This window comes from Pholcus phalangioides, unplaced genomic scaffold, assembly GCF_987345545.1.
Source record: "Pholcus phalangioides strain wild (caught in Gottingen) unplaced genomic scaffold, Ppha-v1.0 ptg000007l_1, whole genome shotgun sequence".
Taxonomy (NCBI): domain Eukaryota; kingdom Metazoa; phylum Arthropoda; class Arachnida; order Araneae; family Pholcidae; genus Pholcus; species Pholcus phalangioides.
The window spans coordinates 51,298,116-51,311,143 of record NW_028301600.1 but is presented as its reverse complement, the minus strand read 5'-3'; the positions used below and the strand labels follow the sequence as shown (position 1 = coordinate 51,311,143).

The window sequence follows — 13,028 nt, the reverse complement described above, 5'->3', positions numbered from 1 at the left end:
ATCTCACCTCCGCTAATGCATGTTGTAAATTTCATATTATTTGCATGCTTCCTTCAGGGTGTTGCATTTACGGTGGCCAGCAGTGTATTTTAAAATCGGAACTTTGGAAAAGAAAAGTCGACTACGTTTTTTATAACATTATAGGTCTTAATTTCTTCTGCATGTTTTTGTTATATTTATATTTAACTGATTTACAGTACTAGTATTTTAAAAGTCAGCAAAATATAGTAAAATGTATTGCATCAGTAAAAGAGAATTAAAATGTTTAAATCATTTTCTGGAGAGTGGAATAAAAAACAGAACTTTCGGAAACTGTAGTCTTCAGGTTCACAGTCGGATACGCTATCACCTGCACCGATTCGGTTGATGGAAAAGGTCTTAAAACTGTTTATCACCAAAAGCATATACTATTAGTGGATTTTTTTTTTTTTTTTTTTAGAAACGTATTATCACCTTCATCACTCGCTACCATTAACCACGGAATTTTAATCCTTCCCTTACGCGAATTGAAATGAACAATTTGTTTGTCATACAGAGTGTTAATCTTTCAGAATACATTCCAGTAATTACATAACGAAGCCACCTTGTGACCGAAAGCACGACAGATCTTACAATATTAAGGTAGTGGGAATTATCGTAAACCAAGAAGAGACGTAATTGGCTGAAATCGCGGAATAGCGGTGCATTTGCGAAATTAGCGGGCCGGGGGCCCATGATGCTTTTAAGACGGCCCTGCTGCCGCATGCCAGAAGCACGAACGAATTAGCGGCCCGGAGGCCCATGATGCTCTTAAGACGGCCCTGCGGCCGCATGCCAGAAGCACGAACGAATTAGCGGCCCGGGGGCCCGTGATGCTCTTAAGACGGCCCTGCCGCCCCATGCCAGAAGCACGAACGAATCAGCTGTTTGGATACCTTGTTTTGCTACCCAAGTTGTGCCTGAAACGCGAATATGTATCCCTATTGAAACTATGGAAGTGTTATCCCCATATACCCCCCCCCCCCCCATGATTGAAACACATGTTGCAAAACATTTTAGGAAAATAACCTCCACAGAGTAACATAGGGGGTAGAATAAACTTCTAACGTCATTTCCGAAGTTCTTTTTTCATTGCACATTCTTGGTTCTGGCATGACGGAGGCGATGTATTGATTATTATTGTGTACAAGTAGAATTTGATAAAACTACATTGCGCACTGCAAATACACGGTAATTAGCTCAGCTGAATAAAGACATTCTTAATTTTGACAAATTTTTAAATAAAAATTAATTTCTTATTTGGAAGTTTCCATTTCGGAGAATCTCTCGTGACCCCCCTCCCAGTTCATCGGGGGTCGCGACCCACGGTTTGCGCACCACTGATCTGACCCATCGCTGTTGACCAAAGCTGCATTTAACTTACAAGCGGCTTTGCTGTTGACCATGAGAGAGTCATTGCCAGTTGAAACTTCGGAGACGAAAAAGCTGGAGGATTTCGGCGATTCCTGTTTTTTTTTATTATGGTCGAAAGCAAGTCTTGGCCATGCCTCTGCAGCCCAGTCAATGACATATTTCACATATGACATTTTTTCTTTTCATTTTTTGGAGCGTGAAAGGGACTCATTCTCATCTTCAATGAGATATCGAAGCAACATTTTCTTGCACGCCTGTTTGATGTATTACAAGGCCCCTTGGTCCATTGGCTGAAGCAAAGACATAACATTGGAAGGTAAAACAATCACTTTAATTTCACCCTCTCCCCATCTGTTTCGGACATTTTTAAACGTATTATCGGTCTTTAAACTCTTATCCCACCAGTAGAGATATTTACTATTGTTACAGTTTCAAAAAAGCCATGCTTAAAAGACAAACATGATAATCCGAATTTTTCGCTAATCCGAACAGGTCTCAGTCCCAATTAGTTCGGATTAGCGGGATTTTATACATTGGACCTCGATTAACCGCGTTTCCGGTACTCTGTGCTGCATGCATAAATTGATTTGAAAAATTAGTAGCAGTAAAGGGGCATGTAAAACGCCTTGCGTCGCTCCAAACCGGTTCACAGAATGTCAAAGCTAGTGTTTCGAAAATTAGACTATACCACCCTTGGGAAAACGGACCAGATAGATTCCATGCTAGATCCTATTTCCTATGGCAGGCATCTTCAACCTGTAGGCTCGCGAGCACCACGGTGCTCCCCGAAGCTCCCATAGTGCTTGCTCTATGCCAGTGTCCGATTTCGTGTTCGCGAGCACTTAATCAACGTTCAATAAAACAACTTGTACAAATTGCATTCAATCCTGATTACATGCATTCGCGTATGCCAAATTTGCCGTCAAGGTGCTCTTCTTTTGATGATGGGTACAGGCACTGCTCACGACCAGAAAAAGGTTGAAGACCTCTGTCTTATGGGTTGGCCAAAAGGTGGTGGGGGGGGGGGGGTGACAGGATTTCTTTATTTTTTAGAAGGGCATAATATACGTTTCGAAAAAAAAATTCCACTACAAAGTCAATATACTGTATTTTTATTGAAAATAAACATTACACACACACACACATTCTAATAACACATTTATACTAAGCAAAAGAAAGTAAGCATTAGCTAAGTAGAATATAACTCATGTGCGCAAGACAAGTGGTTTTTAAGGGGCAAAATTTTACAAAAAGTTATTTACTTCAAAAATCATATATAGGTACCTACGAAATATTTCAAAAGGTTTACAATGAAAGATAAGATTAGTAACTATGCACGTGATACATTTTTAATCACAAAAACTAAGCCACTTTTGTTTAATTTACAAAATAATACATATATTTGTCTCGCAGGGAAGTACTAACCATCCTGTGCCCCCCCCCCCCATGCAAGGACCCTTTTAATGTTAAGGCTGTATTTCCCAAAGCAGAATATGCCAAAACCTGTGAGGTATGTCGTAGAATAATCAGTGCTACTGTGCAGAACAATCTAGAAGAATTTTAAGAAAAGTGTAGAAAACGCTATTATTTGTGATTTTTACCACAGAACATTTCCAGTCAGCCGAGGGCTCGTTCCAAAAATTGCAAAACATTCTGCTTTTGGGGCCGTATTAATTAAGTGCATAGGGGACCACGTGCTAATGAAATTTAGTACAATGAATTCAAAGAGTGAATTGGTTGGTAAGCAGCTTCAGGTATGACCCTCAACAATGGTGGAGCTTACACAGGCCCATAACTTGGCTGGGACAACCAGGAACATGGAACCCCAGGCTGAATGGGAACAAACCCCACAAAAATATCTACACTATTTTGCATATTTCTTAGAAATTTTAAGTTTTGTTTGAAATAATATACAAAAGGAAAGGAGGGAGGGACAAACCCCTTTTTTTTTGCTGAGCATAACCCTTTCAAGGCAGCCTGAGGGAAAAAGCCTGCCTCGAGAAGGCATGCTACTGCCTGGGGTGGCTCATCATTTTTTGCTTTTTCACACTACGAATTCCCTATAAAGAGCCCGCCAAAGATCCTAGCCTAGAGGCCCTGCAACAGGATGTTGGGGGCATGCCTTCAGGTTAGGTAGCGCCCCCGCTGGTCCTGTTGAGATTGCCCTTATCTTCACTCTGGATGATCATAAGAGCATCATGGACCATGGGAAAAGGGATTTATCCAAGCTCTCCCCCCCCCCCACCCCACTTGACAATAAATTTGTACCTTTCAATTTGCATATGCTTGCAATCAAAAATTTTGGCCAGATTTCATTTGAATGGGAGCCCACGTGTTAAAGAAGCATTGCCCCCTCTATGTTGCAGGGGTTCTACTAGATCCTAAAAAGTAGTGTTTAGTCACACTCTTTCCAAACATATTTTTTTTTCCTGCTCAAATGCTTCACGTCTGTTTCTTTCATGGCCCCTGCATCAAACAGCAGGATCCCTAGTCTGAGATCTTTGGTGGGCCCTGGACAAGATTTTTCATTTGCCCTGGATAGTGAATTTATAGTGTGAAAAACATTTGTCCCAGGCTGGACACCTATCAGCTCAACTCTTGCGGGGGAGCCGTGATTTCTTTTACAGATCTGTCCCCTTGTCAAGAAGAAAACACTCAATAGAGAGCTTTATCCTATAAAACATTTATATATTTTCCAAATAGTTTTATTAGTTAAAAACTGTTATGCAATTTTGGTGAGGACTGAAGTGAATGAAAAGAAAAATTTCTGTACTCTCAAGCAAAGAAAAAAAAGAAAAAGGGAGAGAAATTTGCCACCAAGACTGTTGGTGAAAGCCTCCCGAAAAACCGCCACCTGTGAAATGTTTTCAAATCAGCCCTACCCAATTTGGCAGGAAAACTGTCAATCTGGCAACTCTGGACGGAATGAAGGATCAGGAAGGAAGGCGGCACCTTTGACTTAGGTTGGAAGATAGACAGTATTAGTCATTCTGTTTGACCAGTCTTCTAATGTCTTCCAGACTCCAACATTTGATGAACATAGCCAATGGATGAACATAGCCAATGACCAATCTTGGAATCAGTATTAGGATCATTCCATTTCAAATCACCCGGCAAAATGCCAAAATAAAACACAGTCTCAGATTTTGATGATTTTTTTTTCTTTTGTTGCTTTTACCATCCTTATTAACTGTGTGAAATATTATTTGCATATCTCTAAAACTTTTTGAGGAAAAAAATGTTGAAATTTATCAAAAAATGATGCAGATGACTTTTCCGAGGCTCAATTTTTAAGCAGCATTGTTTGAGAAAATAAATCATAACTTTTTTCAATTTTCAATATATTCAAGTGAAATTTTCACTAAAGTGTTCACAAAAACATACAGAATGTGAATAAAAATAATTCATACACTTACATTTGAAATTTACATGCAAAAAAATTATGTAAACTGTTTTTCGGGGATTTTTCGTTAGAAAAATACAAAATACAACTTTTCAAATATATTTTTAGACCAGAGAGAGAGGCACAGCAGCTGCCAAAACAACTTTTATTTTAAATTTCTGCTAAATGTATGAAGTAAAATAAGAATGGTTTTTTGACCGTTAATATATTTATTCTGGCTCTTAACACAAAATTCATCGAAATAAGACTGCATCGCTTCAATTTCAAATCATTCAACTAGATACTGAAATGCAACCCACCATCCCAGATTCCAATTATTATTTTTTGTTTATTGCTTCTACTATCCTTGTCGACCATGCAAAATTTCATGTACATATCTCAAAAACATTGAGAAAAAAAAATGTTTTCGAACCCCACGAATGACGTCTCTCAGGCTAACCATTCAAGCAATATTATTTATTAAAATATATCATAACTTTGCAGATTTTCAATACATTCAAAAGAAATTTTCACTAAAATGCTCACAAAAAAAAATTAGATTATGAATAGGAAAGAAAATTTAAACCTTAGAGCAAAAAAGTAATTTAAATTTAATTTTTTGATTTTTTTTGTAAAACACAATTTTTTAAACAATTTTTTTGGATGCACAAAATGAATTTTCAATTTTTTTAAAATTTAATCTTATTAATATATTGAAAAGACTATAGAAGAGTAAACATTATTTTGACAGTTAATACATTTGAGTAACAAAACACAACTGTACTTATATGACTACGTTAATTATATTTGTACATTTTGACTTAATATAATGATTCATGCTTAATAACAAGAAATTTATATTTAATTTTTCATGTACTCTTATACATTTATTACTGTATTCACTAAATTAAGTTTCACGAGTAGTTAATACAATAATTCAAAACATTTAATAAATTTTAAAACTCTAGGAGTAAATGAATTTATGAAATAATTAGAAATGTTAATGTTTGATGTAATGTGTCAAATCAGAGTTGATACTGAAATGCAACCCATCATCCGAGATTCCAATTATTTTTTGTTTATTGCTTCTACCATCCTTGTTGACCATGCAAAATTTCATGTACATATCTCAGAAACCTTTTGAGAAAAAAATGTTTTCTAATCAAACAAATGACGTCTCTAAGGCTAACCCCATTCAAGCAATATTATTTATGAAAATGTATCATAACTTTGCAGATTTTCAATACATTCAAACGATATTTTCACGAAAATGCTCACAAAAAAAATTCAAATTATGACTAGGAAAGAAAATTTAAACCTTTGCATTAAAAAACTCAGTTTTTTTACAAAACTACCCCTTAAAATTTTGGAAAGGAGTGAAATTACTCTTTATAAAAATTATTTGGATGACACTGCTTGGTACGTATTGGGCCAGCCTTGACACAAGTGCGGCCGTGGCTTTATAAAAAAAAAAATTGTTTATCACACTACCACCCCTGAAAAATTGTTTGCACAACAAAATATGCACTCTTTCCAAAAGTTGTTTCGAAGTCTCTTGAAATAATAGTAATGAATAATTAATGAAAAATAATGTTGGGAATTAGCATTTTTTGATGGCTCTTCAAACCTCAAAGTGTTCCTACATTATATAAAGATATATCTTCTTTTTGAAAAAATTATGCTCTTGTTTGCCCTATAAGAGTGCAAGCCTCATTAAAAATGGAGGTAAAATTTTATTTAATCTATATAAATACCAGCCATGGCTTTTTTGTCACCGCACTAGTAGATGGTGCAAGATGAATAGGGAGAGTATGCAATACGTAAACTGTATTGTGGTACCTCAACATACCAAGGAAGGCAATCATCATCATCAGATACATCTTCTTTCATCCACTCTCATTTTTCAAATTATTTGGTGGAAGTAATAAACCTAATGTTAAATGTGTCCATTTTTATCTACGGTCATGTTTAATTTTGCAGTCAGACCTGTTTGGTAGCACAGTGATACCTTGACAAAATTCTTCAAACTTTGGTGTTACTGATTTTTTTTTTCCTTTGACTTTTGGAGCTTATTGTTCAAGAAAAATCTCTGACCACACATGAAATAGTTATCCTTAGGGCTCAGATTTAATTGACCTAAAGATAAAACGTCGTTGCTGATACTGATCAGTTGAAAATCCTGAAATTCAGATTTTTTTAACCTATCAGCAACAAGGTTTCATCTTTAGGTCATAAAAATCCAAGCCCTAGTTATCATTTTATACTTTCTTATTTCCCAGCTAAAGCATCTAATATTTCTCTTATTTAGTTGATTCAGGATGTGATAGAACATGTAGCTTGTATAGCTATTTCAAATTGTCAACAATAACTATTCTATTGCTTTCCATTTAAGATGATGCCACTCAAAACAAGTACACCAATGTTCATCAATCAGGTCAACAGTACACCAATGTTCATAGAATTTGCTGTAGTCTATAATAATTAATTATTGTCAGTTGGATTCTTTTAAATTCAATACACAGTCAGAGTGATCAAAGCCTAGTCCACAATAAAAAAACCGTTTTTTTGTAATTTTATTTTTTTTATTTTCAGGCAACCTCCATGATGCTAAAAATGTGTTAAAGTTTTTAATCAAACATAAAGATCCTGAAGCTGATCAAATAGAAGAGATATCTGCAAAAATTTTGACATCTTTGATTGAGAATTCCACAAATCTGGCTGTTTTATTTTGTGAGTTTCTAATAGGCTAATAGATTTATCTTATATGATCAAACTGAAAAATATTTTTCAGACTGAAGATGCTGAAAGTGATTTGAAGATATTTAGATAATGTGTGTGTGAATATCGAGTAGCAATTTGATATTTTTAAATCTGACTTTTTATGCTGTGAAACCTCATTACAACAGCACTCAATATAACAATAAATCCCTCCATAACAATATTTTTTAAAGTTTTGTTTGGAAATGTCTATACTCTAATGTTAAACTGCTGCCTCTCGATATAATGATAATCCCTCTACACCGATATTTCTTCTTGGTCCTCAGAGTATCGTTATATCTAGGTTTCACTGAATCCAGTTGTTAAATGTGTATCAGTGTTAGAAATCACTGTCTTCTCTTTTTAAAATTATTCTGGAATCAAAAACATCTGTTATAAGAAAAGAAACTTTCTGGAGGCAAAACTTTGGAAAGAAAAGTTACTTGTGTCCTCCTGGAATCAAAACAAAGGTCTTTTTCAGAAAGTCTCTTTCCTAGATGTCTTGTAGGCTGAGAAAAACAGTACTCTCCTTACTGTAGCCACCTAGGCAGCTATTACTGTAGTTAAGGAGGTGGCAATGTCTCTATTCAGCACATCACACTATTATGCATGTTATAAATAAAATTGTATATAGTGTATTGGTTAGCGTGCTTTTCCACATTTGTCCAAGAGGACTGGTGGCCGATTCTCAGAGGAGACAGCTAACTTTTCTTTCTGAAGTCTGCCCTGGTATAATACAGTGAAATCTTGATATACCAGGTGTACAAGTATGAAATGTGGATTTCAGACAACAGATGGCTGACCAATGCAGTTTGTGCTATAAAGATTTGACACTGCCCCATTTTGTTGTGTCATCAACAAATGTCAGATGGGCACGTGTGATAAATTGGAAAAGTGTGTGCATAGTGTTGTGTTATTGTGTTCAATATGTCGAAATTTATGCTGAACAAAGAGCATTCGCGGACAGCATTAATTTTTTGTTTTCATTTGAAGAAAACTGCTGCTGAATCATACCGATTACTTCAAGAAGCTTATGGGGAACATGCTCCATTGCAAGATACGTGTGAACAATGGTTTCGGCATTTCAAAAGTGGTGACTCCAATGTTGCAGACAAGGAACATGGAAAATCGCCAAAAAAATATGAAGATGTGGAATTGCAAGCATTGTTGGATGAAGATGATAAGCAAACACAAAAACAACTCGCAGTGCAATTTGGCGTTAGTCAACAAGCTATTTCCAATCACCTACGAGAGATGGGAAAGATTCAGAAGATCTGTACACTGATCTTCTGAATGTCATCCCATCTCTCTGAATGTCATCCCATCTCTCTGAATGTCATCCCATCTCATCTGAATCTTTCAGCAGTCTTCTTCAAATGAAAACAAAAAATTAATGCTGTCCGTGAATGCTCTTTGTTCGGTATAAATTTCGATATATTGAACACAACACTTTGCACACACTTTTCCAATTTAACACTCGTGCGCATCTGACACTTGTTAATGACACAACAAAATGGCACAGTGTCAAATCTTTATAGCACAAACTGCATTGGTGCGCCATCTGTTGTCTAAAATCTGCATTTCATACTTGTACACCTGGTATATAGTGATACTCTGTGAACCAAAAAAAAGAAAAATATATATGTTGTGGAGGGATTATCATTATATTCAGAGGTAGCATTATATCATCTGGCACCACCAACTAAATGTTTAATTAATTGAGGCCAGTTGCACATATTTACAAAAGTAGTGTTGATAAGGGTATCGTCCCAGGGGCTTGGAAACTTGCTGATGTTGTTCCAATATTTGAAAAGGGTAGTAGAGAAACTGCTTCAAATTATCGTCCAGTGAGTTTGATGAGCTCCCTCTCAAAAATTTTGGAAATGATTATCAAAAGACAATTGGTGAAGTGGATAGATGAAAATAATGTGATGTCTGAAAACCAGCATGGGTTCAGGAAAGGGAAGTTATGTGTAACCAGCCTCCCCCCTTTTCTTTTAAGATCACCTGACTAAGGGTTTGGGAAAAAGTAAAAACAGTGACATTGTTTATCTTGATTTCTAGAAGGCATTCGAACAGGTCCAACATGGTACACTCTTGAAGTGTTTTCATGAGATTGGGATTGGCGGAAACTTGTTGAATCAGATAGAATTGTGGTTGTAAGATAAGTCACAGCAGGTTATGGTGAATGGGGAATTTTCTGATTGGACAGGTGTTAAGAGTAGAGTCCTTCAAGGAAGTGTCCTTGGTCCCAATCTTTTTTCACTTTTTATCAATAAGCTTGATCAGGGGTATCTATGGGATTATGAGCAAATTCACGGGTGACGTGAAGCTTATGAGGGTAGTAGGGATCCAAGCAATAGGGAGATGCTCCAAATAAACTTGAATATGATTGCAGCATGGAGTAAAAAAGATTGGAGCATGACCTTTAGCATTGACAAGTGCATGGTCACTCATTTTGGTTCAAATGCATGTACTTCGACTTTTGGGTGATAGATGGCACCATTTGGTAAGAAGGAAAAAATGTTGACACTGTCAGCCTAGGACGGGAATCAAACCCACTTTCATAGTACTTGACTTTTCTGACTTGAAATCTCATTTTTACCAATATGCTATGATAACAGTGGTTACCAAATGCTACTATGATAACAGCGGTTACCAAATGCTACTATAACATCAGTTGACAAGTAATAATGGTATATAACTTTATTTCCATAATATTGAATAATATCGATTGCAGCTATTTTGATCTTGTTTTATTTTTAACCTTGAAAAATTAAAAATAACACAATCAATTATTTGCATTATTTATAATTTGCAGAGAAAAGTAAGGGAAATTTTAAATTTTAAAATCCTTTTTTGTTCAAAATGTATATCAAAGAAATCCACAGCATATTTTTCCAACATTGACTGATTTCACAGATCATGCTCCCCTCCCCCACATCATAGAGCCATGCCCATCAGCTGAGATCATTGATAGCCCTACAGTGAATTTAGAGTGTAAAAAAAACAAAATAATAAGATCGGCCTTGAGCACCAGGCAGTGCTGTCTTAATGCATGGGCCTATCCAGGCACCTCACGAGGAAAGAGGCCTCACAAAAATGAGATCTGGATCGAAATTTTCGAGAGTAGACATGTAAATTTGCCAGGTAGGGCGTCAGAAAAATTACTTGGCTTGGAGGCTCATGATGCTGTCAAGTCAAATGCTCTAGTCTGAAGGCTATAGAGCCCTGCCAGCCCAACTTTGTGAGGGTCATGTCGCAGATCTTCTGAGCTTTGGTATAAAACATAATATATATATATGGATTCAATTACAATTTATAAAATTTGTTGATAAATTTTATATGAAGTCATCATTTAAAATTTTAAATTTACATTTCAAAATTTCAATGTTCATTTCATGAGAAGTACATTTCCATTCAAACAAAATTGCAATAAAAGTACAGTACTTTTATTTGTTTTGTGACAATCAGTAACAAATAGATGAATGATTTTCAAACCCTTACAAAGTTCATTATTTTGTTCATGAAACATTTTGGATAATTTTTAATATTTTTATGTGGAACAGAATTATTCAATTCAAAAGTAGTTTATGATTTTCAGGTCATTTTGTGACCTTTATCATTTATGGTCATTAAATGACTTTGAAATGATGTGATTTTTTTTAACTGAAGTCACTTAGAGAAAATGACCAAATTTTCACATAATTTTGATGTCTGGCAATGACTTAGAATGTATTATAGGCTGAGAAAAAATATCTTTGCATAGTTGTTATTGATTAAGCAAGCAATTTTACTGTTGGAGTATTAAGTGTAACATATTCCTGTTTTTATTTCATGTATTGTTTCATATTTTTCACAAAAGCGATACATGGATAGTTTTATTTTTTATAAGTTACTATATTCAGTAATCAAGACATTCAAATTCATTTGAATCAAAGACATTGACATGCTGTTAATGAAACAAGCTTGTTAAATATTTTTTTTGAAACAATTTTTAATGATTAGTTTTTCTTCTGAACTGTTTGCAAAATTTTAGATGACAAAAACAATGAAACAAGTGATACCATATTAGCTGATCTTGAATCTGTTGATGATGATGCAAAGAAGAATGCCATTCCATTTGTCAAAATCGCAGATTCAAAAATAGCTTTAGATTTTGGAATTGATGAGCTTCCAGCACTGATATATTTTGTGGATCGCATCCCTAAATTTTATGGAGGTAAACATCTTCCTTTTTAAATATTTATATGATCGTTTTCATTCAATACATGTTTAAAAAAAATTGAGAATTTCTAGTTCTTTTATGCAAAATTGTGATTTTAACAACATTTTAATTTTAAAAACATTGAGTTTGGATATCATAAGGTATGCAGAAAGAAAAAGATGTTTACAATATCATTAAATTTAAATAAATTTTTTGGTGGGGAAAACTAAATATCTATTTTTATGTTTATCAAAAAATAGGAAAAAAATTTAATTCATTGACAAAAACAGTTTTTGATATGGCGTATCATGTATCATTTCCTCTAGAGGAGGTCAATGTTGCGCAACCATGAGATATGCAAGTTGAGGTATTTTACTCCACTCCTGAATGAGAGCAGTTTATTTCATTTGCACTGTCTGTAGAAGGTAATAATTAATGCAAAGTCCTCTCTTGCATACTCCATACATGCTCAATTTGATCCAAATTTATGGGACATTCTGATAAATTGATTTGTTGTCAAATCCTCACGTCACGCACTGTCACTGAAGTAGAGACATTAGTAGTCTCTCTTAACTTCAAGAATTGGTGGGACGGTTTAGTGAGATAGATGGCTTTTTCTCAGTCCTATATATCAAGGAAACATTTTATTTTCTGGATATTATGTTGCGTGAAATAAGAAAGGCAGGGTCATGTCTCCAGTGGTGTAGATGGTAGCATGCTTGCCTGATATGCAAAAGGACCTGGGTTAGAGAGTCCCGGCAGAGACAAGATGACTTTTCTTTCCGAGTTCACCTCAGCATAATATCCAGAAAATAAAATGTTTCCTTGACATCTCTATAGTTGTTAAGTTAAACTTTTAAGAATTGGTTTGATGTTGAGTGAGACTATTGGATCGTAGGGTACAACTACTCTCTTTGAGTGGCCTCTCTGTGATATTTTCTAAATTAATTCTTCTTATTGGTTTCATGAATTTTCTACTTATTTTGTCAACGATTTTGTTGTTGAACCCCCCTGTCTTTAGCAATTTCTCTGATGGTTTCTAGTTCACGGTCTAATGTGTTCCGATCTGAGATGATGTCAAATGCTCTTGATACATAAGTGCGAAATGCAGAGAGTTTCTGTTGCATGGGATGACACAATCTAAAATGAGGTAGTAGTGAAACCGAGAAAGACTTATGATAGACAGAGGTTTGGAAATGTCATTTCTGTTTAGTTACTAGTATGTGGGTGCATATTAGTAACTAATTAGAGCGTATTATCTTATCAACAAGGGTGCGGTAGCTCAGGTTG

At 35.3% G+C, this 13,028-nt stretch overlaps 1 protein-coding gene across 1 annotated transcript in view; it reads left to right on the top strand.

The window, feature by feature from the left end:
- Nucleotides 1-13,028, top strand: part of LOC149085456 (uncharacterized) — a 130,780-nt gene that overhangs the window by 22,697 nt on the left and 95,055 nt on the right. Inside the window, exons 5-6 of the mRNA XM_089233471.1 lie at nucleotides 7,367-7,504; nucleotides 11,571-11,753. Coding sequence (XP_089089597.1) covers nucleotides 7,367-7,504; nucleotides 11,571-11,753 — 321 coding nt within the window. The remainder of the gene's footprint in view (nucleotides 1-7,366; nucleotides 7,505-11,570; nucleotides 11,754-13,028) is intronic.